At 40.6% G+C, this 25,753-nt stretch overlaps 6 protein-coding genes across 9 annotated transcripts; 2 read left to right on the top strand and 4 right to left on the bottom strand.

The window, feature by feature from the left end:
• Positions 1-261: 261 nt before the first annotated feature.
• Positions 262-1,258, bottom strand: LOC6652367 (lens fiber major intrinsic protein). Its single transcript, XM_002074595.4, has 2 exons — positions 591-1,258; positions 262-523 (listed from the first exon to the last, which is right to left on the bottom strand). Exons 1-2 carry the CDS (start codon positions 1,119-1,121, stop codon positions 326-328), a joined length of 729 nt encoding a protein of 242 aa, XP_002074631.2. The 5' UTR covers positions 1,122-1,258; the 3' UTR covers positions 262-325.
• Positions 1,259-1,427: 169 nt separating this feature from the next.
• LOC6652368 (restin homolog) lies at positions 1,428-7,051 on the top strand. Its single transcript, XM_002074596.4, has 8 exons — positions 1,428-1,607; positions 1,861-1,960; positions 2,046-2,230; positions 2,294-2,497; positions 2,557-6,057; positions 6,118-6,192; positions 6,259-6,375; positions 6,549-7,051. The coding sequence occupies exons 1-8, from the start codon at positions 1,524-1,526 to the stop codon at positions 6,564-6,566; spliced, it is 4,284 nt and encodes a 1,427-aa protein (XP_002074632.1). The 5' UTR covers positions 1,428-1,523; the 3' UTR covers positions 6,567-7,051.
• LOC6652369 (little elongation complex subunit 1) lies at positions 6,956-11,536 on the bottom strand. Its single transcript, XM_023181247.2, has one exon. It carries the CDS (start codon positions 11,270-11,272, stop codon positions 7,088-7,090), a length of 4,185 nt encoding a protein of 1,394 aa, XP_023037015.1. The 5' UTR covers positions 11,273-11,536; the 3' UTR covers positions 6,956-7,087.
• A 1,744-nt stretch (positions 11,537-13,280) lies between these two features.
• On the bottom strand, positions 13,281-13,840 carry LOC6652370. Of its 2 annotated transcripts, none has more exons than XM_047009876.1 (3): positions 13,820-13,840; positions 13,531-13,731; positions 13,281-13,472 (listed from the first exon to the last, which is right to left on the bottom strand). In XM_047009876.1, the coding sequence occupies exons 2-3, from the start codon at positions 13,709-13,711 to the stop codon at positions 13,405-13,407; spliced, it is 249 nt and encodes an 82-aa protein (XP_046865832.1). In that variant the 5' UTR covers positions 13,712-13,731; positions 13,820-13,840; the 3' UTR covers positions 13,281-13,404. The 2 variants fall into 2 exon arrangements, with proteins under 2 accessions (XP_046865832.1, XP_023036993.1); XM_023181225.2 differs by having other exon boundaries at positions 13,810-13,828.
• Positions 13,841-14,000: 160 nt separating this feature from the next.
• On the top strand, positions 14,001-16,609 carry LOC6652371 (translation initiation factor eIF-2B subunit delta). Of its 2 annotated transcripts, XM_023181224.2 has the most exons (5): positions 14,001-14,032; positions 14,349-14,390; positions 14,529-15,167; positions 15,224-15,811; positions 15,873-16,609. In XM_023181224.2, exons 2-5 carry the CDS (start codon positions 14,358-14,360, stop codon positions 16,554-16,556), a joined length of 1,944 nt encoding a protein of 647 aa, XP_023036992.1. In that variant the 5' UTR covers positions 14,001-14,032; positions 14,349-14,357; the 3' UTR covers positions 16,557-16,609. The 2 variants fall into 2 exon arrangements, with proteins under 2 accessions (XP_023036992.1, XP_046865831.1); XM_047009875.1 differs by lacking the exons at positions 14,001-14,032; positions 14,349-14,390 and adding an exon at positions 14,119-14,200.
• A 747-nt stretch (positions 16,610-17,356) lies between these two features.
• LOC6652372 (myotubularin-related protein 6) lies at positions 17,357-24,638 on the bottom strand. Of its 2 annotated transcripts, none has more exons than XM_023181223.2 (10): positions 24,438-24,638; positions 21,212-21,328; positions 19,881-20,043; positions 19,528-19,811; positions 19,328-19,462; positions 19,043-19,272; positions 18,452-18,964; positions 18,144-18,389; positions 17,859-18,081; positions 17,357-17,790 (listed from the first exon to the last, which is right to left on the bottom strand). In XM_023181223.2, the coding sequence occupies exons 1-10, from the start codon at positions 24,459-24,461 to the stop codon at positions 17,653-17,655; spliced, it is 2,073 nt and encodes a 690-aa protein (XP_023036991.1). In that variant the 5' UTR covers positions 24,462-24,638; the 3' UTR covers positions 17,357-17,652. The 2 variants fall into 2 exon arrangements, with proteins under 2 accessions (XP_023036991.1, XP_002074636.1); XM_002074600.4 differs by lacking the exon at positions 24,438-24,638 and adding an exon at positions 22,535-22,989.
• Positions 24,639-25,753: the final 1,115 nt, after the last annotated feature.

Genomic DNA, 25,753 nt, shown 5'->3' with positions numbered 1-25,753 from the left:
TAAAAATACTTAACGGAAAAGGGTTTGCTTTGTCTTTGTCTAAACATTGTAAGGTATACGGATATAATTTAGAATTGTGATTGAAACCGTGATATAAAAAGGAATGCATTTTAATGTAAAGGTTTTAAAAAATTGACTAATTTAACTGAACTGCCTGTTAGAGTTTATGTTTAAGCTTGACCCCACTCAGCGGGATGCAAACATTGATTCGATTTTTCAACGAAAATACGAACAGTGTTATTCTGATATAAACGCAAACTATTACTTTGATCTTCTAAACATTAAGAAATTTAAATTTTTATTAGCGCAAAAGAGTACGAAACCTTTAAAGACATGGTTGGTTGAGGGGAACCGACTCAAGAAGACGATAACGTGGCGTGTAGGCAAGCTGCCAAATGTGTGGAACAACTATGGAGGCCAATATTTGGCCACCCAATTGAAGCAAAACTGTTTCGGGATTTCCATGGAATATAGTGGGCACCAGAGTCTTAGCTGGGTTCATTGAGGCACCTGTTAATGTACCCTAGCAGGTAATTTAGGAAAGATGCACTTTGTTGGACAATTGAATAAGATGTTTACTATATACATACCCCCGCAAAACTACAGGCCGTAATAAGAAAGCCCATTCTCAAGGTAACCGAATCCAAGAAACGTCCACTTCGAACGTCCCACAGAGCGCACCAGCCCATTATCAATACGGACGTGAGGAAGCACTCAATGCCCACAATTTGAAGGTTGGAAAGGCTGGCCAGTGGTTCCACCAGGCAAACTGCCGGCTTGCTGTTATCAATCACCTCCTGGGGCAACATTTGCAGCAGAAGAAAGTACCCCGTCAAAGCTCCAGTAAGCTGGCACGAGACATAGAGCATCATCATGTCCATGGGTATGTATCCAAAAATCCAACAAGCAATCGATACGCAGGGATTGGCATGGGCCCCCGATATGAATCCAAATATATGCATCACAGTCATCCCAGTCAGTCCATATTGCAGACTTGAAATCAGAAGAGATCCTGCATCGTGACTGGTTGCTTTTCCACTCATGCAGCCGAGAACCATGTAGAGGAGCATGGCACCGAATTCGCCAAATCCTCGCATAAAAGTATAAAAATTCAGAATCATATTTAATCGATCAAAATTTGGTAACACGTTCGAATTATATTATACTGCGTCTATTTTATGTATATTCGTACGTCCCAGTATCAAAACTCGAAATAAAAACTAAATTTACTCATCTGGCACAACGAAAACAAAATGCTTGCTTTGACTTTGGAGAGTTATCTATATATTTATTTTTACGCCAAACCATAATGTTACTTGTTTTTTTAAAGTATGCGCCACATCTTTCGGCCGACTACATTTTTTATCGACAAATCGATAAGTCGAACCATTTCATCATTCTCAACACTGGCACTTCAGTATGGTTGTTGTTTTTTGTAGTTGTTGTCGCAGACACGTATTTATTTTACACAATTTTTAATGTTTTTGAAAATTGCAAACAATTAGCTCAACAATAGCCTCAAGATGTTTGCCAATCTAAAAAACAAACTTATCGAGGAGGTGAAGGCGTCGCCGTCCAAATTTCAACAATTCGCAAATGCGGCTCAAGTAAGGCAGAGAAAATCGAATAGAAAATTCATAAAAATGAAAACATACGCACACCAATACAATCGCTACCTATGTGCGCGTGTGTGTGAGTGTATGGGTGGAATGACTAGGACTGGGAGTGGAAGAAAAAATAGCAACAATTGCAATTTTGACCCATTTTCTTAAATGCCCAGCTGCTGTTAAAGTCGCAAAAAGAAAATTAAAAGGAAGCATCCCAAGAAATCCACTATAACGACTCTTACCTGTTTTTTAGGCCGCTGTGAGCTCATCATCATCCAGCACACCCAACAGTTCCGACACCAATACCAACACTAGTGCCACCAATGAGAATTTCTTTAGCATCACAGAGGAAGGTAATTCTTATCTGTGATTCTGATCAACCATAAAATATCTAATACACTTTTACAATCTATGTATTCTATGCATTTATCCACCCAGACACACCGCAAAATTCACCATATCGCATACAGAAATTACCGGCCACTAGTGCCTCCTCGCTGAGAGGACGTTCCTCCACACAGTCTTTGAATGGTCTAGGTGCGGTACCAAGGACACGAAAACTGTCCAATTCGTCAATGGCCAGCGATGTCTCCTTTCGGCTGCCAACCTATGATGCGCCAGCCGTAAGTGGCAATCCGCTCGTACATATTAGGAATAACTGATTATTGGGAATGAATTGATTTCAGGTCTACCACCTCCAGTCAGATCTGGATGAGACTAGCAGTGAATTTGACGATTCCGCATCGACTGCTCGTTTGGATGTGATAACCAAGGATCAGCTATATGACGCATACAAAAAGTCGCTAGATCGTTATCATAAATATCGATGTCGATACACCGATTTGGCCAAGAAGTATAAGGAACTGGAGCGCGATAGCACGAAGGCCAGGGTATGACTCAATGCCAGTTGTTTACCTCAATGAAGTTATCACTATTTTCTGCTTTGCAGTCGGTTTTGGTAGAGACCCAAGACAAGGCGTTGCGTAGAATCAGCGAGTTGAGAGAGCAATGTACATTGGAGCAACAGGCCAAGGCCCATTTGGAAGAAGCCTTGCGAATCGAAATGGACGACATGAGCTGCAAAATGCAAGCCTACCAGACTAAATTAAAATTACTGGGCGAGAATCCTGATAACATTGCAGTTGCGCTGGAGAGATCTGGCGAGAATGAAAAGCTAATCGATCTGGACGAAACTGCGGCAAAGGCAAATGGTAGCCAAGTTGAAGAGGATAACAAACTAATACAACAACTTAAGCAGCAACTCGAGCAAATCACGGAGAAATACGAGGCTCTGCGTAAGCAGGAGGAAGAGAATGTTCTGCTCTTGGCTCAAACAAAGCAGGATATTCACACCGAGCTCGATCATAAGGATAATGAATTGCGGCAATTGCAGGCGAAACTAAAGCAACTGGAATCGGAGCGAGACACGCAAACGGATGAAATAAAGTCTCAGTTAAAGAAATTGCAGTTGGCAAAACAGGAAGCCGATGCCAAGGTAATGGCTTCTGAACATCTTCTCAAGGAGACTGTTGCAACCAAAGAGCAACAGGTGGCATTGTTGGAAGAAAAACTGCAAGCCCTTAAACTAGAAAATGAACAGAAATTGCAGGACCTGAGTCAACATAATAATCAGTTGAATGAAATGGTTCAGCGCTACAAAGAAACTGATATTGAGGAACAATTTCAGCAAGTGCAGAATGAAAATGTGAAACTAAAGGAGAGATTGGACACATTGGAACAGCAAATACAAGATTCTGAAAAGTGTCTGGAAATTGAAAGAGAAACTATAGCTGCCTTGACTTCTGAGAAATCCGCTGAGAATGAGCAGCACAGACTTAAATTGGAGCAACTGCAAAGGGAAATGCAAATCCTGAACGAACAACACGCTAGTACCGAGAGTGAAACAATTAGCAAATTGAAAGCACAGCTGGAATCTATGAGCAGCAGTCAGCAAGATATTTTGGCCAAGGAGAAGGAACTCAAATCCAATATCGCAAAATTAAATAAATTAAAGAAACAACAGGAACAAAATCAGGCCAAGATTAGCGAACAGGACGCAGCAATAGAGGCACTTCAGTTGCAATCCCAAGAAAAGGAAAAAGAGAAGGAAGATCTGCAAGCACGTGTAGTTTCCATTCTAGGAGAGATCGGCACCATGCAGACACATTTGCAACAGGTTCAGGACTCGCATAAAGAATTGGAGCAAGAAAAACAAGAACTGGAGTCACATATTAAAAATTTGCAGCAAAAACAGCAGCAGGATATCATTACATCAACCAAGTTGGAGGAAATCCAGAGTGAAAACACAAAACTTGCCGAACGCAACTGCCTTCTTGAAGAGCAAACGAATCATCTTGAGAAGCAGCTTAAAGAACACAGCGATCTTCGAATGCAAGTTCAAGCGAAACAGGATGAACTCTCAAAACTACAACAGAAGATTCAACAGGTCCTGGACGAACACTCGAAACTGCAGAATGCCCAAGAACTAATGGACCACGATTATCGCACGCTCCAGGACAAATGTGATGCCTATGAAAAGGAAAATTTGATAGTTCAGGATAAGTTGGAGTCCCAGAATGTTATTTGTGCAGAATTGAACCAAATAAAGACAAACTTGGAAAAGGACCTGGATGAGAATCAGCAAAATCTGTTAGAACTACGAGAAAGGCAACAGGAACAAATCGAACAAGCGAGAGAACAATCCGAACGCATCGTCGAATTGGAGGCTAATCAGGCAGAAAAGGAAACCCAATTGCACGAACTTCAGTTGAAACTAGAGGAGGCGAAGCAACTGCAAGCAAACCACCAGGAAAACCAATCCAATGAACAAAGTCTGCGGGAAACCATCCAGAAGCTGCAATGTCAGTTGAAAAAGGCCGAGGAAAACGAGCGCAACGCCAACGCGTCTCAAGTGGAAAAAGAAAAACGATGCGAAAACCTTGCGCAACAATTGAAAGATGCGGAATCCAATGTTGAAGAATTGCAAACCGCCCACTTGGAAAAAGAGCAACACCTGCGTGAGACTTGTGACAGTCTAAGCCATCAAATTAAGGAAGTTAAAGAAGCTAATGCCGAAAGTTTGGCCAAAGAATCCCAGCTGCAGGAAACCATAGAAAATCTTCGTCAAGAAATTTTGGAAGCGGAAGCGGGCGCAAAGTTGGTAAATAAACAAAATGTATCCGAACTGGAAGCAACCATTCAAGAGCTTCACCAAAAGCTAGACCAATCTTCTCAAATACACGACCAAAGCCTGGAAAAAGAATCCCAAATGCAGCTAACTATTCAAAACCTTCGGGAACAGCTAGATTCTCTCAGGGAGGCTGAGAAAAGCGTGCAGGAGAAGATCCAGGCTTCGAATGCGGCACATTCATCTCAATTATCTACGCTGCAAGCACGATGGAGTGCCGCTAATGGGGATGTAGAACGTCTGCATGAGGCCAATGATGCCTTACAGCTGGAAATAGAGCAATTGAAAAACAAATACAGCCTGCAAATTGACGAACTCCAAAAGGAATTGTCCCAACGAAACGACAAAATTGATAACTCAGCAGAGATCTCTGACAAATTGGCTCGGTTAGAGGAGATTCAAATTGAGAATGAATATCTTAACAAACACACCAAACAGCTGGAGCAGGAATTGGCCGAAAGTGTCGAGGTTAAGGAGAAACTGAAGTCATTGCAATGTGAATTATATGTATTGCAGGATAAGGTCGAGGAACATGCAAACCAATTGACTGATAAGGATAAACAAAATGAAACTGCCAAAGAGGAAACGATGCAGTTGAAATCTGCATTGGAGGAACAAACACTGGAGTTAAGCCGACAACAAGAGCATGCCAGTTTTGTCACCGAACAGAATGATATGGTTCAAAAGGAGCTGCTTCAAATTCAGCAGCAGCTTGTGGAAAAACAAGCCGAACTCTCCAAGGCACATGAGGAGCAACAGCGGCTTCAAGCCGTTATCGAAGACACTTCCAAGGAAATGGCTGCACTTAAACAAGAATCATCCTCGACTACTTCAATTCACCCATTAAATACTGACGCAGACAATTTGCGCAGCATTAATGACGAATTGCAGAGACAACTGGAGGAGTTAAAGTACAAGAGTCATGGAATTGAATCAAATCTGCAACAGGAAATTGATGAACTGCAATCTAATAACAAGCAAATGGCCGAACGTATCAATGAACTCGAAACCTTGCGAGCTGGCATCCAAGCACAACAACTCATGGCCAGCCTGGCGCCCAAAACAATCAAACAGTCGGTGGTAGTCGACGAAAAGGCCGAACTGGAGGCCAAACTCAAGGAGATTATGAACGAAGTCCAAGATGTCACCAACCGAAATCTATTCCTAGAGCAGAAATGTGAAAATTTCCTTATACTCGAACAATCAAATGAGCGTTTGAGGCTTCAGAATGCCAAGTTATCGCGGCAGTTGGATGAAACACTGGTTAGCTAAGCTTCAAATTTTTTATATAGGAATCGATTCTATCTCTCTGTATATCTTCAGGTATCCATGCAACATAGTGATAGTGGAGTGCCAGCTAATACGGAGTTTGAGTATCTCAAAAACATAATGTTCCAGGTGCGTATGAAGTGACTTGTTTTATTAATCCAGCATTTTGTACACGATTCCTGTATCTCGCTTTAGTATCTGACCGGAAATACAAACAACGAGACTCTGGTCAAAGTGATTTCAGCAGTGCTGAAATTCTCCCCGCAACAAGCTCAGGTCGCTCTGGAGAAGGAGCATCAGCGTCGATCTTTGGTATGATTTATTACTAAGTGCCTTAGAAATGCTAAGACAATCGTTGAACATATAATTTTCATCTTTTCGAACTTCCAAAGCTGTTTTAACTGATTGATATTTATGGATAACAAATAACTGCTCTTTTATTTAGTTCTCAAAACAAGTTTTTTTTCATTTCTAATACTTTTCAGCTGAACAAACTAATCTAGCAAGAAGAATCAATGGAAATCCTCTCCAGTCGAGCTTTTAGTGGCAAAGTCAAAGCTGCATGATTAAGAAGTACCTAAGTATCATCACCATCCGCGCATTACCTGATGGACGGGCAAATAAATTTCAGGTCCCAAGGCATTTCGGCTTGTAGATCCAGTCTGCTTATATATATACATACATATATCAATGTTATTTGTACAGTCGTAGCAACAAACTTTTGTAAATGTTTAAATTTCGCTTTTCTCTCTAATATTTTTGTTGGTAACCCGATAGATGCATATTGTTACTCCCTTTATACATAATACCCCGCTCCCCATTTCCCTTTCTAAGTGCAATTGTTTCTGTATTTTAGTTCTTAAGTCCAAAAATCAAGAAAAAAGTGTATAAATCAATTGCAGTTAGCATTTAGTTTAATTCAAATTCTATATATATAAATATATATAATACACATAAATAAATAGTCGCAATTCCTAAAACAAAGGAATCATCCGGGAATTCTCTCTCTTCCCCCTTCTCTTTGTCATTGGGGGCGCTGATACTTTTCACGGCGAACAGCAAAGCTGCGCATCATGGCCCTAGTTAGGGGACTCAACGCATAGTTGGGTGTATAATTCTGTAAAGCGTCCAAGGCATACTTGAAGCCAAATTTCTGCAAGCGTAGTATGGCTTGAACGGCAGCCTGCTGAACTCCCGGTCTTGTCACCGCCATCAGAAGACGTCTAAAGAGCACAACATAGCCAGATATATCTGTGTCCAGCGGCAGCTCCTTCACAATCATTGAAATGCATTGCAGCAAGGCCTGGAGACGACCGTCGTAGTCTTCGCATTGGGTGGACAGATCGCAGTAGCTAGATGCCAGCGGCATCAAATGAATGCCAAGCACTTCTTTGACTACCTGCAAAGGATGCGAATAGCCGCGCCGGCAAAACAGAGCGAAGGCGTAGGCAAGATCTTGCTGCAACTTTCCAACCTTAAGTTTCTCTACAAGATTCTCGACCACCTGATGGCGCGTCGGCTCAAACGGCGTGAAGTGATATTCGAAGCGTAGCTTAGAGAGCAAAGTGCGTTCTGCACCCTGGGGATCGTGCATATCGTACTTTCGGTTCATCAGTAGATGCTTGATGACTGTAATAATGGGATCAGAATTGTCATAGCTACGTTCTTCGCGATGGGGCAACACCGTGGGGAATTCAGTAAGCACTTCCAATACTAGCACGGGTATATCTCTGTCATAGCGATAAAGAATCTTCACGATTAAAAGGCGTGCAGGATTCCCATAGAGTTCTTGGGTCAGACTCGATTGAAGTTGTATTAGCTTTAGATAAATTTTCACAAATTTCAAAACGACATTTGTTTTTAATGCGTTTTCTTTGCCGATTTTAAACAGGCGCTTTTCTAAGGCATTCATGAAGTTCTGTATAATCGTGATGAAGGTGGTGGTGCTTAGGTAATGCAATGCTTTAATTAAACGTTCAATCTCTTGGGTATTGTGGCTAGGTTGATCCATTTGACTGATGATGTTGATCAAGGCTTCAATGAGTAGTGCTTCGTCATTTGTTATTCTTTGCAATGCATTTGCAAAATCTCTACAGGTTGACTCCAGATCTGGACTATTCATTAAATACTCAACTATTTTTGGACGTAATGCATCCAAAACCGGTGGCTTCCAATTCTTCTCTTTCTTCTGTTCTCTGGCCTCTGACTTGGTGAAGGCAATAACATGCTTTATCACAGCAGGGGGTTCATGATTGAGAATTGGAGCACTCTCGAGAGGAATCTCCATTGGGACTTTGTAAGATACAATGTCTTCTTCTGAAGGAGTCGGATTAGGCGATGTTGGGGATTCTTCTAAAAAGGAATTATAAGTTTTCTTAGGTTCATCCTCAGATGTCCCTTTCTTTGGCACCTCTGTGGTATTCTCTTCCTGCATTGTCTGCTTCTCTAACATTAATTGTTTAGTTCTCTGACGAGTGAGACGAAATTCACAAACTGAAGGAGATTCACTTTTACTTCGGTTACGTTTGCGTTTTGCAGTTGGAGATGGCGAAAACGAAAGTAAAGGTGAAGTAGTGGGAGTAACAGACTGGCTGGAAGATCTTTCCTCTTCATCAATTATCAGAATTCCCGGTTCGCTGATCATATCGTCTTCAGAAACTGTATCTACGTTATCGTTCGGCTGTTCCAATGGGAGGTCTTCCGCTTCTGAATCACTTCCGAATAGAGAAACCTTTAGAGAATCATTGACCTGAGTGGCGTCAGTAATTTGTAAAGGGGTTCCGGCATCTACGTTGGAAAATGATTCCATTTTCTCATGAATTGACTTATTTGTGTTCCATGGTTCAGTTTTGCATGGAGGATTTGTTGGTTGTTCCCTGGTCAGCTGTAACAAGCGAAGTTCTTCTTCGTCAAGTTCTAATTCCAGGTTATCACAGTTCGCCACATTGAACGCGTTTAAATTGGTGAGGAATTGAATAGCACATTCACCGGGAAGTGGTTTTTTTATTGTAGGAGTCTCACAGCAGTTTTCAGATTGCTGACATTGCAATCCACTTGGCTCAGAAGCCATTTGTGGTTTTTTGTTTGAATTTGGCAGTGTGGTTTCGTTTTGGGACTTTTCGCGGAATACCGCTGGATCTCGGTCTATATGACTAATTCTAGGACACTCTGTTAATTGTTCGATGGTTTCTGTTTGGGTTCCATCAGCAGTACTGTTGAAGGGTTTTTCAACATCTAATGTACCAGCAGTAGCTTCATTTTGAGATTTTTGTATACTTGGTATAAGAAGCTGCTGCAGTTCCTCGTTGGGCTTTAAGGGAGTTTCACATTCATTGATTACCGTAAAGGTTATTTCAGGATCATAGGCAGAACCTGGTTTCAAAAGGCTTTCCTTAGCAGATTCCAGATCAACTCCTCTTTGAGGAAGGTGCTTTAATGGAATATGCTCATTTTGGGTATATAAAGGCTCCATTTCTTTCCTAATATCACAAACCATTTCGCTTACCAAATCCTTTTCCAAATCCGCTTTTCTCTTGCGTCTTTTTTTGGAGTTACCACGCCAATTGGTTTTACCTTTGCGTTTTTGTTTGTTGCTTTCTCTTTCTCTCTCCCGATGATAATTTTTTGCTGGCAGTAGGATGGGTCTAAGATCTACATGAAGGGTCTCTGAACTTGGTTCCATCCTAATGCCAGGATCCTCACAAGCTGCAGATTCATCTCCCATTCCATCCTGACATGGTTTTTCATTGTGTCGTGGCATCTGCTGCTCCTGCAACTGGGTCCCTTCATATAAAGCATAGAGCCAATTAGTGAAATCGGCTTGACTAATGTTCGACTGCGTTGTTTGCGAGGCATTTGAACGACGCTGGAGTAAGCCCAAGACCATTTGCCCAAATACCTGCCACAACTCCTCAAAGGCATGCGCTGGTACATTCGTCAGGCACGTGGGCAGCTCTGGGCGAGGTAGAAAGCTGAGCATCTCTCTGGCATGGTGTGAGGCGAAATTCGCCTCGTCCTTGACGCTATCAAACATGGCCCTCGAAGGTGGGCGGGAATTGGAGACTTTGATTTGTGTTGGCTGGATTATTGACACAAAGTCAATTTCTCGTTGAACGTTGCATAACGTGGTGCAGGTTCCAACACTCGAGGTGACGAATGTATAGGGCTTGTCAATTTCTCGCTGATCGTTCCTTAACGAGGTGCAGGCTCCAACACTTGAGGTGACGAATGTATAGGGCTTCTCAATTTCTTGCTGAACGTTCCATAACGTGGAGCAAGTTCCAACACTTGAGGTGACAAATGTGTTTGCCTTCTCCGCCGGCAACAGGCTATCAGTTATGGGACTCAGTGGTATTATTTCCTGGGGACCGCGCCAGGATAACATTTCATCAAGGATCTGGCGAACATTAAGTTTCGGCTTAGGCTCCGGGAAGCATGTACTCGCATCTTGGTATTTTATGAACGATGCAGTAGTAGTTCCTCTGGTTGTTGTTGTATTCTTGTGCTGGGTACCCTGATCCCTCATCTCCAGACGCATACCAACTTGCACACCTATGGAACACATCTCAGCACGCTTCGGAATGACCGCTTCATTTGTTTGAGTAGCCTTGCTCGTCCTCAGATTAGCTAGCGTTCCTAAGCCTTTCCGACGGTAACTACCATTATTCGGATTCTGGCTTTTGGCAGTTGGCATATTAATCTTGGCCATCTTGCAGAAGTCTTTAAGCTTTTTTATCATGTTCTGTTCCCGTCTCATTAGCCCTATGTCTTCACCCGCCCTCTGAGCCAGTTGCATGAATACCTCCACCACATCTTTAGCATCCACAGGCAGTCCTCTGGTAGAAAGTTCCTCTTGCAAACTCTCACAGTTTAATACCTGGGCATCTAGCTGCTTCTCCAACGATTTGCATCGTTCGCCAAATTCTTTCGCCTGTTGTTCCAATTCAAGGCGCTGTTTCTTTTCACGCTGATACAGGTCCGTCACCTCTTGAGCTGTGCGTTGTAGGTCAGCCAACTGTTGGCGTTCGCCCTGTAGGCGCTTTACTTGGCGTATGAGTTCATCGCTCTCGGCTATACGCTCGGCCAGCCGGCTGCGCTTTCCTGAAGATTGTGTGAAGCAGATGGGCTGACACATCTCAGGACCCGTGAACGTTGCCCGCGTTGGCGAGTTGAGTAATTGATCCAAATTAAAATCGGCAAAATCTCCCATGGCTTATTTGCAATGATAACTCCTCTTTTGGCCTACTTGTTGTTGTTTTTCACGTGTACGCGGCGCGTAAACGTTTACCATAATTTGCACTTGAGAAGGCATTTATTATTGAACGACATGACAGACAGCAGAACGTTGAATTGGAAAATATTTTTTAAATGTCTGCACTTGCAACCAAAATGGTAAATGTTTATTTTATTTAAAATCGAATAAATAACAAAAATAAACGTGCTTGCCTGCCGCCGGCTGCCAGTTAGAGATGGGAATTTCGTCAATGAAAATATCGATATTTCAACTTTATGAATTACCGATAGATTCTTGTCTCTAGCCGCTGCACAGTGGGTATAGACTGTAGTATATGACTTGGTATATATTATAACCAGATGAACGGGCGTATAGAAACTAAAAATAACGTATTGCTGTAACGTCATCATTCTGCAGAACAAGCTTCTACGCAGAATTATTGAAGCGCCTCCTTACGTGCGTAACTCAGTCACCCAAAGAGACCTCAATCCTTTGTATGGCCGTGATGCATATCTGCAACATATCGTTTAAATGGATTCGATTTTGTACGAATTTTGTGTGTAGATAATATTGTATTACTTTAAAGAAAATCCTCGGGGTACGCCTGTTGAATATGTCGCAGATTTCGACGGTGTTGAAATATCACTAACATAGTGATATAATGAAATACTTTCTAAGGACAAAGCTCGTCGATTTAACAAAGCCAAAAAATAAGTATGTTGAGATTGACCGTCCCTTTGCGGTTGCACAATACAATATGTATGTATATGGGAGGCGTTGATTTAATCGACAACATAATTGGAAGATTAAAAATTTTTCGAAGAAGTTTGTATTTTTTACCAACTACCCGAATTGGCTGTCAGCAGTGCCAGACTTTTATATAAACGCGTTCGCAAGGATGGATCAAGCATTAAACTTTTGTGTTCTTCCGACTTTCGGCTAAATATTGCAGAAATACTAACAAAGCTTGAAACTAAATCAAATAGTGCGGCAGGATAAATTTGGACATTGGTCTATCTGGGCAGAAAAGCGAAAAGGGTACAAGTACCCAAACTGCACAGGATTTTCACAAGTAATGTACGGGAAATGTGGAGTTCCCCCTCTGTTTCAATCATTATTAAAACCATTGTTTTCAAAACGTTCATCTAAATTAAACATAATTCAATTATAAATTTTTGTTTAAAAACATCCACATAAAGAAAAAACCTCATTTAAATACTCTTAGAATTGTAGGCATTTTTTCACCCAACACATATTTAATGCATTTATAGCAAATCCTTAATTCCTCATAAAAAACTCATAAATAAAAAATTTGAAAAATTAAAAAATAGTGTATTTTTTATTTGAACTTTTAAAACGAATAAAAAAACGATATAATATTACCAAACTGTATTAAGTTGGATAAGTTGCTCCTTGGCGGATCCCCATTCTTCCTCCCAATGGATAAGTTGTACTTGCCCGAATTGGTAAGTATTAAATTATCTCAATGTTACGGATTAAATGTGATTCAATTAAGTTTGCAGATCAATAAGGAGATTGTGGACAGAAGTTGATAGGTGCTCCTAAAATTGTTGGCAATCAGCGTTCACAGAATCAATGGTGACAAAAGCATCGTAATATATGGAATGGATGTGCACCTCATTTCGATCAAATACTGTAACAAAAATTTCCTGCAAGTCAATTCATCAATACACAAACAAAACCTTCAAATTATTACTCTTTTTACTTTTTACTAAAGATTATTCTAATGAATTTTTTTGGGTGTTGGCTAAATCATGATTTTCAATTTCAGTAATTTGCCATAAATCTGACTTTATTTTATTTTGACCTTATCTATTGTGAATGTTTGTGCTTCTGTACCAGTGTACCAGTGACGACAGCTGTTTCAAATGTGTTGCTTCGACTCCCACTATTTTTTTATCCGATTCCCAATGCTAAATCGCTCGCAATTGATGTTGTTAAATTAACAGGCTTATCTCACGAATAAACAAAATTTAATTTATTTGGGGTTTTCTTTTTAATTCATTTATTCGCCAATGTTAGGTTTATACCAACACAAAACAGCTCTGCAATATTAAGAACTAATTCCAACCACTCCGCATCTGGGATTAATGGTGCTCAGCAGCCTCCTTGGCCTGTGACTCGGCCCAGTTCTTCTTGTTCTCGGGCGAGTTGGCTACGGCAAACAATAATTAGTTAAACATACTTTCTGCCTTAATGATTTCCGTACTCACCCAGCTTGCTGATCTTATAGAACACGGGCACGCATGCTACAGCTGCAATGAAATAATAACGCCAGATCCACTGATTCTTAATATAATGTTTGATCGGAAACTGCGCCACCTTAGCAGAGAATGTGTATGGATACCGCATTGGGCGTCCGGCAGGTTTCTCAGCAGCAACTTTGTCGGCCATAGTTCACAAAGGTTTAGTTACTGTTGAAGGCAAAACACAGAAAGTTGTAATATTTTTTTTCTAAATTATGTAATTTTCGAGATGTTAAACCTACGAACCTACACTTACGTACAAATCAAATGGATATTGCCAGAAAACAGGTCGACAAGTGGCAACTATGGTGTGAAGTTGGCTGTGCTGCGTAGGGCTGCCAGACCATAATCGAAACCACTGATTCGGAAATGAGGAGCAAATTTGTTATTTTCGTTTGTTTTTGTTATTGAGCTAAATAATCTAAAATTAAGTATACGTGTGCAGAGCTCCACACGTAGCTTATTCAAGGTAAACTTTTTTTGACAACCGCAAAAGCCGCGTCTGTAGACATACTAATCATTTCATCTTGAAGAAATAGGAAGCTATAAGATAAAAACGCTAATAAACAAAAAATTGAAAACATAACCCCAAAAAGAAAGTATATTCAACGTTTGAATTAAGAATTCAAGAATTAAGGTAACTCTAAATAAGAAAAGTTTGTAAGATAAATTAATGTAAGGCTTTTAACATTATGGGATGCTGGTAACAATATTATCTGAGAAGAGTCTTTAACTTTAATTCATAATAACATCCTTTTATCTTCGAATGTCTGTGTCTTTTTAAGCCATCAATCATGTTTTTGGTATCAAGTGAGCAGGCGACTCAGGTATCTAGACTCAGCAAAATTAATTAATTAAGTTTTGAGTTTTTAGATATTGCATGTTTTTAATTTAATTTAATTTCGAAAAATATTTGGCCCACTTATAAAACTTCTTCAACTTTACTATCTGTCACACCCTTTCAGAATCAAGGTAAATCAAAGAAGCAACGCCAACGCAATCGACCCAGAAACAAACGAAATCGCGTGAAAGATAACGAAATTCAGACAGATATCCTTACCTTAGTTGATCAAGAAATTATGCCACAGGTAAAGAGTCCGTCGAGTCAGGATGAGAAAACCCGCGAGGAAATCATAGCCGCAAGAGAGGCCAAGAAGATAAGTAAGCTGGGTAAGAAACAAAAATCAACTCTTGCTGCACCGTCAACGGAACCGGGACCAGCACCAGCATCACTAACTGGTACCACAATTATAACTGAAGTGGAACAAACAACCATAACTACCAAGCTCACAAGGACCACAACTACCAGTGGCTGCAAAAAGAATGTTGTTGAAAAGCAAGGAGCTGTTGCGCCCACGCCAATTGCTACAGTTAAATCCTTGCCAGGAATTCCCGGGGATGAGTCAGGCGTGAGTGAAAAAAGTCGTGATCAAATCAAGGCGGAACGAGAGGCAAAAAAAGCAGCGAAACAAGCAGCAAAGGCGAATAAAAGCACTGAAAAGATCACGCAACAGTTGGGTGAAGTGACTTTAGACGGGGCAAATTCAGTCCCAGGGAAGGCAACAGTGAAGGCCACTTCTTTAGCGACGGCTCCAACAGAGCAGGTAAGAATGTTAGCTGACATTATTCGTTCATATAAACTTTTGTTTTTCAATTGCAGAAAAAACCAGTGACAAAGGCCGAGCGTCGGGCCGTTCAAGAGGCCCAGCGTGCTGCTAAGGCTCAGGCCCAAGTGCAAGGAAAGTCCTCACAATCGCAGGGGATAAGTCTCAACGCAAGCAAGTCCAAGCTCAATACTACTAGCACGCCTCCGCGAGAAACTGAACTATCACCTAGTAAGGCTTCATCGCCCTCAAAATCCCCTCAAGCGATTGGCAACAACACTCCCAAATCGGAGGGTCGAGTGAAATTGTTCAACCATCTACTAACCGCTGACAAGGATGCCAGTCTATTTATAAATGATGCGCAGGTCCATCCCAGCATAGCTCGACTTGGTGTCCAATATGCCCAGCGCACGGTAGTCGGCTCTAATGCGCGGTGCATCGCCTTTCTACATGCCCTGCGCCAGGTGGTAAATGACTTTGAAACGCCTGCCAAAAAGGAATTTGGACGCAGTCTTGATGCAGCTGTTAAGCATCATGTTGATCATTTGCACAAGTGTCGCCCACTGGCCGTGTCTGTGTTCAATGCCTACAAACAGTTTAAGAATCAGCTAACTCAATTGCCAACCGATAAGCCAGAGACGGAGGTGAGTAACTAATTGGTTAACTTTAACTAAGCCCGCTAATTGTCTTGGTTACCAATTTTAGCTGAAAGAACTCTTGGGCCACTTTATAGACACCTACATAGAAAACCAAATCGGCAAAGCTGCCCAGGCCATTAGCAGTTTCTTGCAGGAGAAGATTACCGATGGCGATGTCCTGTTAACCTTCGGCTGCTCATCTCTCATTCATTTTATTTGCGAAGAGGCTAAGCGACGGTTGGTCAATTTTAGAGTCATTGTCATTGATTCTCGACCCAATTGCGAGGGTCAGGAGATGCTGCGGCGCCTGCATGTCCATGGCATACCCTGTTCCTATGTTCTCATCAATGCTGTGGGCTATGTGATGCCCGAAGCAACTAAAGTTCTGTTAGGGGCTCATGCACTGTTGGCCAACGGGTATGTGATGGCCCGCACGGGAACGGCCCAGGTGGCGCTGGTAGCCCATGCTCATAACGTCCCGGTGTTGGTCTGCTGTGAGACTCACAAGTTCAGTGAACGCTTTCAGACCGACGCCATTGTCTACAATGAGCTCAGCGATCCCAATCAATTGGTGCGAAACGAAAAGTGCTGCCTTAACAACTGGCAAACAAATTCTCGGCTCACGCCCCTCAATCTTAACTATGACATAACGCCACCCGAATTGGTCAGTGCTGTAGTCACCGAAGTGGCCATTCTGCCCTGCACCAGTGTTCCCGTCATACTGCGCATCAAACCGGACATTGGATATTAACAAGATTGATAAACGAAACTGTTGCAATTGTTGAATAAATTATTTTTATTACACTTTCTTGTGATCAAGTCAATAAATATTCGTTTTCTTTCGCCACTATGGAAGGTTGCAAACAAAGCCAAATATATATTTAAGTAACAAACAGTTAAAACTCGCTTTTCTTTTTATGCTCACGATGAGATTGTTAATAGGGAATTTTCAATCAATCCAGATAACTTGAATTTCAAATGTTTATCCTGTTTTACATTATGCATAAACACATATTCATAGATAAATAGAATGCAACCGGTATTTATCCAAAACAGTTATCTTAAAAGTAACTCTAGTCTAGGTATTTTTACAGTTCAAAAGGTGTCCCAAAACAAAAACAAAAAGAAAAATGTACTGCTCTTCAGGAGACTTAAGAAATTGAATATAGATCAGAACATAGTAAACTTTCCTTTTGGGACTATCCTTTTTAATGTATTTCGAGTCCGTTAGGCTTATTCTCCTCTATTCGTCCACGCGAAGGCGGCTGAAAAGGCTTCGTCCTGGTATCGTAGCTTCAAACAGCAGAACTACCACGACCCTCTTTACGCCGACCCTTTATAGCAAGATTCCAGAAAATCTCCTAGGTCTCTACATCTTGAAAGACTATCCAGAATAGGATGTCAGTCAATACTAAACAAGTTTGGAAAAAGGAATGCTTTTTTTGGGACACGTTAATTTAGATACATGCATACATTGTCTTTTTTTCATATTTAATTTAACGTTGTACTTTATATTTGTGTGTCATGCGGGAAAATCATAAACATATGGAATCGATAGAATCACAAAACAAATATCTTGTTATTTTATTTGCATGCAGTGCGCTTATATAGTGCCCGACTGCTAGATGCCCTCAGGCTTGGATTTCAATCGCTCGTCTAGCTCTTACACTTTTGATTTTCATGCATATCATTAGTTTTGAATGTGCTACTAAGCAGCTAAAACTATGCAAATGCAACAGTAAATATATAATTTGTATGTAATATTTGTAATGACTTATAATTTTGTTATTTTCTTTTCACACATCACGGCCTGATCTAGCATTACTAAGGATTATGCTAGGTTCTCTTTATGGGCTCTGCTTTTGCATCTGCCGAAAACAGCCGCGGCACACGGGCACCGCCTTTCCACTATCATGTCCTGGGAGTGCCACATTTTTGTCTATGCAGCGTTCGCAGAAAATGTCTCCACATCGCCAGCAGTGGGTCTAAAACCAAAAAAAAAATGTTCTACTTAGTTGGGATGTTTTCTAACTTTTCCTTTCTTTACTTTTACCTTTTTGCTAAACTGATCGAAGGGGGTAGAGCAGGAGCAGGTGGTAACATTTCGCATGGGTTTCCAGTCGACGGCGACAGAGTTTATTTCATCCGGAAGCGCCTGTGGTGGACTTGTGTGTTCGGCATTTAAAGAGAGGTTGGCAAATGACATGTTGTTAGCTTTGAGGGGATGATCATCATCGGCGGCGGATAATTCGCTTAGCTTTTTGTCGTAGTTGTATCTTAAATCACAGAAATCGGAAATTATTCTGTTTGAAACTGCTTTTTAATTTTAGTTGCTCACTTGTTGTCGTTGATCTCGCTGGTGGTGGGTTCTTTTGGGGCCTTGGTGGTGGAAGTTGTTGTGGCATCTTGTAACTTCTTCGCCGATTTGGAAATGTAGTTCTTAAAGCTGGCTATACGTTTGGTCAAATGCTGAACATGATCCTCGAGAGAATTGCAATGTTCTTTGCTATCTAGAAGTAAGTCGCCCAAGGGTTCTCGCGGATGGATGCCACTTTCGAAGCGGCAATACATTCCTCGCCAGAATCTGCAATGTGAACATAGTAACAATAAAACTACGATTAACATGAAGGGAAAATCGGTTCATACTTGATGCACTGTGGTGCCAGATTGGCCTTGATTGATTCATCAACATTTGGTTTGTACAGAGGATTAATGTATTCATTCAAGTGGTTGGCCATGAAGCCCCACAACGAAAATGTCCGCTCTGAAAGCTTCAGATCCAAGCGATCCTTCTCACAGTTGCCCACAAAGGTGCCAAACTGACAGGAATGCACATGATCGTGGAGTATGAGGAGAAACCGCTCATTGAACTCAAAGGAATCGTTGCGCTGCGTCATAAGCTGCCAAGTGCAGTCTAGAAACTGTGTGAAAATGGGCGAAACTTCTCTAGCATCTGTTTGTATGTGGCCACAACGTTCGCTAAACTTATGACCGAAGGCCAGCCAATCCTTTTCGATGAGCGCTTGGAAGCCTTTTATTGTGCGATAATAGGGATTCAGCATTAGCTGGGCCAGGGAGCAAACTTGGGCGGTGCGATCCCAGCCATCCGAGCAGTGGACCACCACAGAGACGCCTTTATCGACGGCATTGGCAATGAAACTAAAACAAAACCAAAGGAAATTGTCAACAATTGGCGGGGGGGCTGGGTATTTACTCCAAATTTCATTATTTACTTACCTAGACGTGTCCAATATGGAACGAATGTGCTTCAACCATCCGGAGGACTCAAGGGCGTTCATAAAAGCGCTCATCGTGGGTGATTTCTGTTCGCAAGCCTCCAGGACCTTTTGCAAGCTGGCTCGCTGTACGTGAATGTTTTCAATACCCAAGAAGTGGAACTTAATATTCTCATAGAAAGCCTCGTTCTCGTATCCCTTGCCGGCGGCCCGATTGGCCATGGCATTGATCTGAAAAAATTGCCTTTGCTTTAAACTGGTTCTTTCTTCTGTTTGTTTTACTCACCCTTGGTCGTGTATCTACCACATACATATAGTCTGTATTCGGATTGGTTTTGCGAATAGCCTCCAGCATTTGCTCATCCTCAAGACAACGGGCACTAAAGCCGGACAAGGGCTGACTGCATCGGCAAATCGAGGCCTGGCATAACGAAAAGCAGCGAAAAATACTTTAGTCACTTCTTTAAATCATATAGACTTACTCACCTTGTTGTTGTGCAAGTAGGTCAATGCTGGAAGACGGCCTTTAGATCGAAACCGGGAACTGCTGATCAGCATTAGGGTGGTGGCCTCTTTGGGTACATAGATCTGGCGAGGATATGTATCGCATAGTTCATACTTCTCATTCATGCTGCACAGCGTCCAGTTGTCATTTGGCACCAACATGTGCTTGAACTCGGCGTCCAATTTGAAGAAATCCCATCCAGCATTTTTGGGGAAATCGTCTTTGGCTGGCTGATAGTTAAAGCAATACAATTTGTTGATGGAAACTGATGGGAAATTCATATGCAAGGATTTGAAATCAGTAAGCGAAACGAAGAACTTTGCCATTCACCCACCTGGCTGGTATAGTTTTATCAGTGACGTGTAAACATCATGGCACTCGGAATCCTTGGGTATGACGAATGTCACCGATAGGAATGTCTTGCACCGTATCAGCAAAGGTGACCCCGTAGTGCTTAGAGGCAACTTCTCAATGTTGGCTACGTGCATATGTAAAATCTGTCGGGAAGATGTGATAGCTACGGTTAAATGGCCACTTCCACTGACAACGCCGCTTAAAAATTTATAGGCCCGAGAAGGAAACATTGTAATCACTGGCACAGAAAAATCGATACAGACCATCCGCATAATTGACACCCTGATGAAGCCAGAGAGCTTCGCTCAAACTTTTAATTAACTAGAGCTACTGCTTGGGCGAGTAAAAGTCCATCTCCGTGTCATAATTAAGCAATTAAAATCTCATGCATGTGTGACCCGTGAAACGAGTACCGCAAACCTTTGCCAAAAAGTACTCGAAATGCAGTTAAGCGTCTGGTTTTCCGAGTTAGAGCTGAGAAATGACATATGTATACCTCAGAGCTGAGACTAACCCTATGTCGTTTCATCAAAGTTAAATAAATTACCTGAGAGATTTGCTGGGCTAGGATTTGCTTTAAAACAAAAATTGTAAGATAGCTCCCTTAATGCACAATTGAAATGATATAAGATATAATGATATAATATATTAAGGAAGAAATGTTCAATGCTTAATTAACATAAAGCGATAATCCGAACAACACGATTTACATGATTTATGTATTTCATTTGTCTACTTTGTGGCTTTGTCCATCACTGACAAACGAAAGCTTGAATGTGCAACAAATGCAAATCCCTTGTCCTGGCGGACAACCAACCCCCCTCTCCTCTTTTTCGCCTTTCTCATTTTTTTGTTGTGGTTGGTTGTTTGAGAGCGCGCCCACAATGGCAAAGCAATTTAAAACTGTGTTGTGAATAATACAAACATACAGTACATGAGGCGTATACACAACATTTGGCAAGTCAGCTTTAAGGCGTCTTCAAAAGAAGAACTTTAAAGCCTTGAGGCCAAAAGTTGGCAAATAAACATGGAAAACTTTTAACACTCAACCTAAGGACTCTCCAGACCCAAGTAGCGGGAGCCAAAGAGAGCAAAGACACACACTTTAGTCAAGCCAAGGAAAAGAAGAAGGCGGAAGAGACGAGGTCAAACTAAAACACTTTTAAACACGTTCCAAGACACCGAATTGTCTTTGCCATTGCACACATTTATGTGGCAATTACTTTTCTCTCGTTTTGTTTTGTTTTTCAGTCATAAAATAATGGATGATGTCATTTGGCATTCCTTTTTGCATTATAGTATTCAACTTACCCAGGTCTCCTTATTACTATCCGGCTCTACGAATATCAAGTGTGTGGCTGTTAGATACAAAGTTCCAACTGTCGGATTCTTCGTATTATATCGATCGATCATACGCACATTTTCCACCTGAAAACAAAGTTAAACAAAAATATTACAATATTTTTCCTCTTTGGTACCAAATTCAAACGACATTTGCTGACGTCAAACATTGAAGCAGCTCACATTTGGCAGCCACCCACAGCCAACCCCATGCGAGCCAAAAAATAAGAGCAGTATTTCGATTCAAGTGAAGGCAAAGAGATGCTTATTTGGTCAGTTGGTTCAACTTTAGAATTTCCCAGCCGACTGACTTCGTTTTTTTGCTTTTATTTATTTTTTTGTGCTTTTTATTCAAGTTTACGATTCTTCAGTAGATAAATTAAATTGTTGTTGGTTAGCCAGCAGTTTTCCTTTGATGTCCGTTTTATATTTTTTTCTCTTTTCCTTCATTTGTGCATTGAGGCATTTAGGCCGACTATTTGCCATGTTCATCAGAAGAATTATATTTCATTTAAATGGCCCTAGTTAGGTTAATTTCATTCAATTGCTTTTCTTTTTTGATTTAAGGCCAGGATGAACAGCCTGACCTCTGAGGATTTCCAATAATAAATCCTTAAATAAGATTCCGTTTACTAACAACCACTTCCATTTTTTTAAACAATTTTTGTATATTTCCAAATTGTTTATTTCTAAAATATATTGTTTATGGAATCAATTTTCCCATTTCCTGACTAGACCTTTTTATTTGTGACACTAATATTAATAGTTATTATAATTATTTTATGTTATTATTCATAGACTTTTTTGAACAACTTATAAAATTCATGTTTTGTAAAAATTTGATAGTAAATTAAGGCAGAACAATCGATTAAAATCCACAGGCATTTGGAAAGCAACTCAATTTTTTTTTTCGCCATGTATATTCTTCAAAGATTTGGCAACAATCACGCTCCAAACTTTAATCAAAACAAATTCCTATTAAAACTCACTAAGGAATAACATTTTGTGTATAAAATAGGATATGTGACCCCACTTTTCTTCTATATTTGTTTGAAAATCTGTCTTAGATTAATGCCAATTTGTTGTTTATGTAGGATTGGAGCAGGCAAATTGAAAATGACAATATAGCGCTTCGCCTGTTGCAGTTGAGAAGTCCCTTTGGTCCCTGAGCATATTGCTCGAGATGCCATTTGCATATTTTCCGGCCAAGCGCCGACAGCAATGCAGGAAAGGGATTTACTTAATACAGAACAATGGCAATCTGCTAGCTCAGTAGTTTATATGCCTTATTACCTTCTTTAGTACACAATTGCCATTGTAGTAGACTGGAGCCTCGTTGAACTCCTCTTCGATCCATGAGACGACTTTGTCGGAGACAAAGGGGGGCACTGGTACGCCCCAGAGTCTTTTATTACCATCGGGCGGTTCTTCTGTCTCCGGCGATATGTTGTCAAAGCTCAGGCGTAGGGCCGATGTTGGAGACAGTTGGCGTTCGATTTCGTTAAACTTGTTCATGAATCTGGTGAAATCCATTATACTAATAAGTAAGAAGGACGAACAGGACGACCGGGGGGTGGGAACAAAACGTTTATTGATTTTAAATTAACCAGAGAAACATTTGTAAGACCCTTTTATATCAGCAACGCCCGTGAATATAAATCAAATCACGTGAGTGGGATTGGGTGGCACAAGACTTTCACTTTTTGCCTTTAACACACACACACACACTGCAATTTACCACTATACAATATTGCATATATGTATATATGTATGTATATACGCGTCACTTTGTTGTGTTTTTGTGGTAGGTGGGCCGACACTTTGCGGTTCCAACAGGATTTAGGACCAGCGCGAAACACTCCCGACCAGCACTGGACGTGAACTCAGCTCCATATGTGGCGGTCGCGCGCTTAAAAGCGAGCTATGGTTATTTTTTTCCTTCGCATGTGTAGGGAAATTGGCCAGGGATTTTCTCTCTCGCAGTTGGCGAAGGAAACAAAAAAAAAAAATTCGGAGCGGCGAAAGAACTCGAGACGGCGAAAATTTGATTTTTGTTTTGTTGTAGTGTGTGCTAAAAAATGTAGTAAATAAATAGTGTTAGGTCTATCTAAATATATTGTATTCAGTAGACATTGGAGGGGCGTAAATTTGGCATTAAATCCAGCCTAGCACTTGAATATGCCCTTAAATATATGGAAGCATCTTGAAAATATTTTTGAAATGTTCCTCGGAGTTTTTGATCAGAGACTCAGGATTTTTTCAAAATTTCTTGACCATTTCGAAGTCTTACCGGATCGCCGTAAGCCGTAGAGCCGCAAAGGTAGAATATTAGTACAGGAAGTATATTTTGTGGGTGCCAATAGCCCAGGACTACCTCCCTGGATCTTTCCTTGCATATGGCTGTTAACAAATACCATTCCCATTAAAAAAGCTTAATATTAAGTATAAAGGGGACAACAATTGACGATTTAGCTGAAGTTTACCAGTTTATATATTAACATATATATCCAAAATATAATGTATCAAAAAATTATACGAATTTTTCAAACCAAGTTTTCACAATCTATTTGAAAACAAAAACAATAGATCTTGTTTTTGTATTTCGATTGGAATTGTTTGTTTTCCCACCCAAGGCAAGCCCAAGTTTCGCGGAAAAACACTCGAAGCGCGCCCATTAAGTGCTTTAAGAATATGCAATGTCAAAGGGCAATCGCCACGTGAGGCCTGTTTTTACACATTTCGAAATGGAAAATTTCAATTTAGCCCAGCATCTGGGTTGAGGAAACCGTTTCAACTTGGCCAATAAAAATTACAAAGCATGGAGGCTGGTGGGCGGTTCTTGGGTTTATTTACTGGCCGTCTATGCGCATGTTTTCAGCCATCTACATTTATATGTATGAAGGTCTATACACATATTAATATAGATTATTTTCTATTTGTTGCACAGTTGGTCCTTGCATGGAAGTGTGGGTGGCATTGGGTGAATGGAAGGGGAGTTGGCCAACAGTGCCGGCAAGGTAAGCCACAGGAACTCAGGTTGGCCATCGATTTTGGATAAATAACAGGGCATGACTCACAGATGCAGATCAGAAGGATTTTTATTCAACTGACGCATCGGCCACAACACGCGCGACATGGTTTTTTTTGATTAGGATTACACTTATGTAGGTGGGCATAATAAAAAAAAAAAACTTACCTTTGCCAGCTTTATATCATCCATTGTTTACGTTAGGTTTTGGAATCGGAATCTTACAGATTCCCTTGATTTCCATATAGAGAAACTCTTTCACTGGATTATATCGTTTAGAGAGCACAGCCTCGGTTTGTACACTTAAAATTCTAAAAATAACACAAGCTTTTCTTAAGAGTTCTGTTTAATTTCCAGCATAATTATAATTAAAAAATTACTTGTTGTTGTGTTTTCGGCTCGAAACCTCGTCTCGAACTTACTCAAACCTCCTCGAACCTCAATGGCAAGTTTGAAGCTTTCTCGAAACTTAATCTGGCAGCACTGCATCAAATTGAGACGGTTTGGCGAACATGTTAGACCCATTGTTGGAAAGGAAAATGCACTGAGAGAAACGTTCCATTTAAATGACAAATAATTTTACTTCTTTTGCTTAATTAAAAAATTCACAGTTTTTGAAAACAATTTTTACTGAATTTATTGTGCGCCAACATTTAAAAACTCTACTTCTAACAATACTTTACGTTTTCCAGTAAGAGCATATTTAGCACTTAGAGGACCCATTAAGTTCCTTTGCAAAATGGGTTTATTCATTTTTTTTTTTAATTTTTACAATTACATTGAGAATTTAACTTAATAACTTGAAAATGCATACATTAGGGACATCGAATCAATTATTTTAAAAGTTTTAATTGCAACGGTGTATCCTTGATTTATTTTTTATACCCTTGCAAAAAGGGTATATTAATTTTGGTCAGAAGTGCATTTCCGACCATATAAAGTATATATATTCAGCATGACGAGACGAGTTCATATAGCCATGTCCGTCCGTCCGTCTAGATCAACGCAAACTCCTCCTAGACCGTAAGAGCTACAGAGCTGAAACTTTGCATGTAAGCTTGTATATACTGCAGGGGTATATTTCGGATTTAGCCTGATCGGACCCCTATATCATATTGCTCTCATACAAACGCCAAAGTCACGAACAGTGACTTTTCTCAATAACTTCGTTATTTTCTGAGCTTTTGTCGTGAAACTTAATATTGGTGAGTTTATTACACATATAAACGACTATGCCAAATTTGATCACTATCGGGTGACTATATCATATAGCTCCTATACTTTTGTCAATAACTTCGTTACTTTTGACGCGATTGCTTTCAAATTAAACATTTGTTAGTTTATTATGTCTGTTAATGACTGTGCCAAATTTGATAAAGATCGAGTAACTATATCATATAGCTCCCATAGGAACGATCGGTGGAAAACAGTGACTTTGTTCAATATCTTCGTTATTTCCTATGCTATGATTGTAGGCCGTTCTT

Source organism: Drosophila willistoni, assembly GCF_018902025.1.
Source record: "Drosophila willistoni isolate 14030-0811.24 chromosome 2L unlocalized genomic scaffold, UCI_dwil_1.1 Seg168, whole genome shotgun sequence".
Classification (NCBI taxonomy): Eukaryota; Metazoa; Arthropoda; class Insecta; order Diptera; family Drosophilidae; genus Drosophila; species Drosophila willistoni.
This window is presented reverse-complemented; position numbering and strand designations above follow the sequence as displayed.

Coding starts and splice junctions, on each gene's coding strand:
- LOC6652367 (XM_002074595.4), bottom strand. CDS start 1,121: ATGATTCTGAATTTTTATACTTTTATGCGAGGATTTGGCGAATTCGGT. Junction 524..590: donor CGGCCTGTAGTTTTGCGGGG/GTATGTATATAG, acceptor ATTACCTGCTAG/GGTACATTAACAGGTGCCTC.
- LOC6652368 (XM_002074596.4), top strand. CDS start 1,524: ATGTTTGCCAATCTAAAAAACAAACTTATCGAGGAGGTGAAGGCGTCG. Junction 2,498..2,556: donor GCGATAGCACGAAGGCCAGG/GTATGACTCAAT, acceptor TCTGCTTTGCAG/TCGGTTTTGGTAGAGACCCA. Junction 6,058..6,117: donor GGCAGTTGGATGAAACACTG/GTTAGCTAAGCT, acceptor GTATATCTTCAG/GTATCCATGCAACATAGTGA.
- LOC6652369 (XM_023181247.2), bottom strand. CDS start 11,272: ATGGGAGATTTTGCCGATTTTAATTTGGATCAATTACTCAACTCGCCA.
- LOC6652370 (XM_047009876.1), bottom strand. CDS start 13,711: ATGGCCGACAAAGTTGCTGCTGAGAAACCTGCCGGACGCCCAATGCGG. Junction 13,473..13,530: donor CTATAAGATCAGCAAGCTGG/GTGAGTACGGAA, acceptor TGTTTGCCGTAG/CCAACTCGCCCGAGAACAAG.
- LOC6652371 (XM_023181224.2), top strand. CDS start 14,358: ATGTTTTTGGTATCAAGTGAGCAGGCGACTCAG. Junction 15,168..15,223: donor CGACGGCTCCAACAGAGCAG/GTAAGAATGTTA, acceptor TTTCAATTGCAG/AAAAAACCAGTGACAAAGGC. Junction 15,812..15,872: donor CCGATAAGCCAGAGACGGAG/GTGAGTAACTAA, acceptor TACCAATTTTAG/CTGAAAGAACTCTTGGGCCA.
- LOC6652372 (XM_002074600.4), bottom strand. CDS start 22,774: ATGGATTTCACCAGATTCATGAACAAGTTTAACGAAATCGAACGCCAA. Junction 19,812..19,880: donor GATAAAACTATACCAGCCAG/GTGGGTGAATGG, acceptor ATTTCCCATCAG/TTTCCATCAACAAATTGTAT. Junction 18,082..18,143: donor AGCGAGATCAACGACAACAA/GTGAGCAACTAA, acceptor CTGTGATTTAAG/ATACAACTACGACAAAAAGC.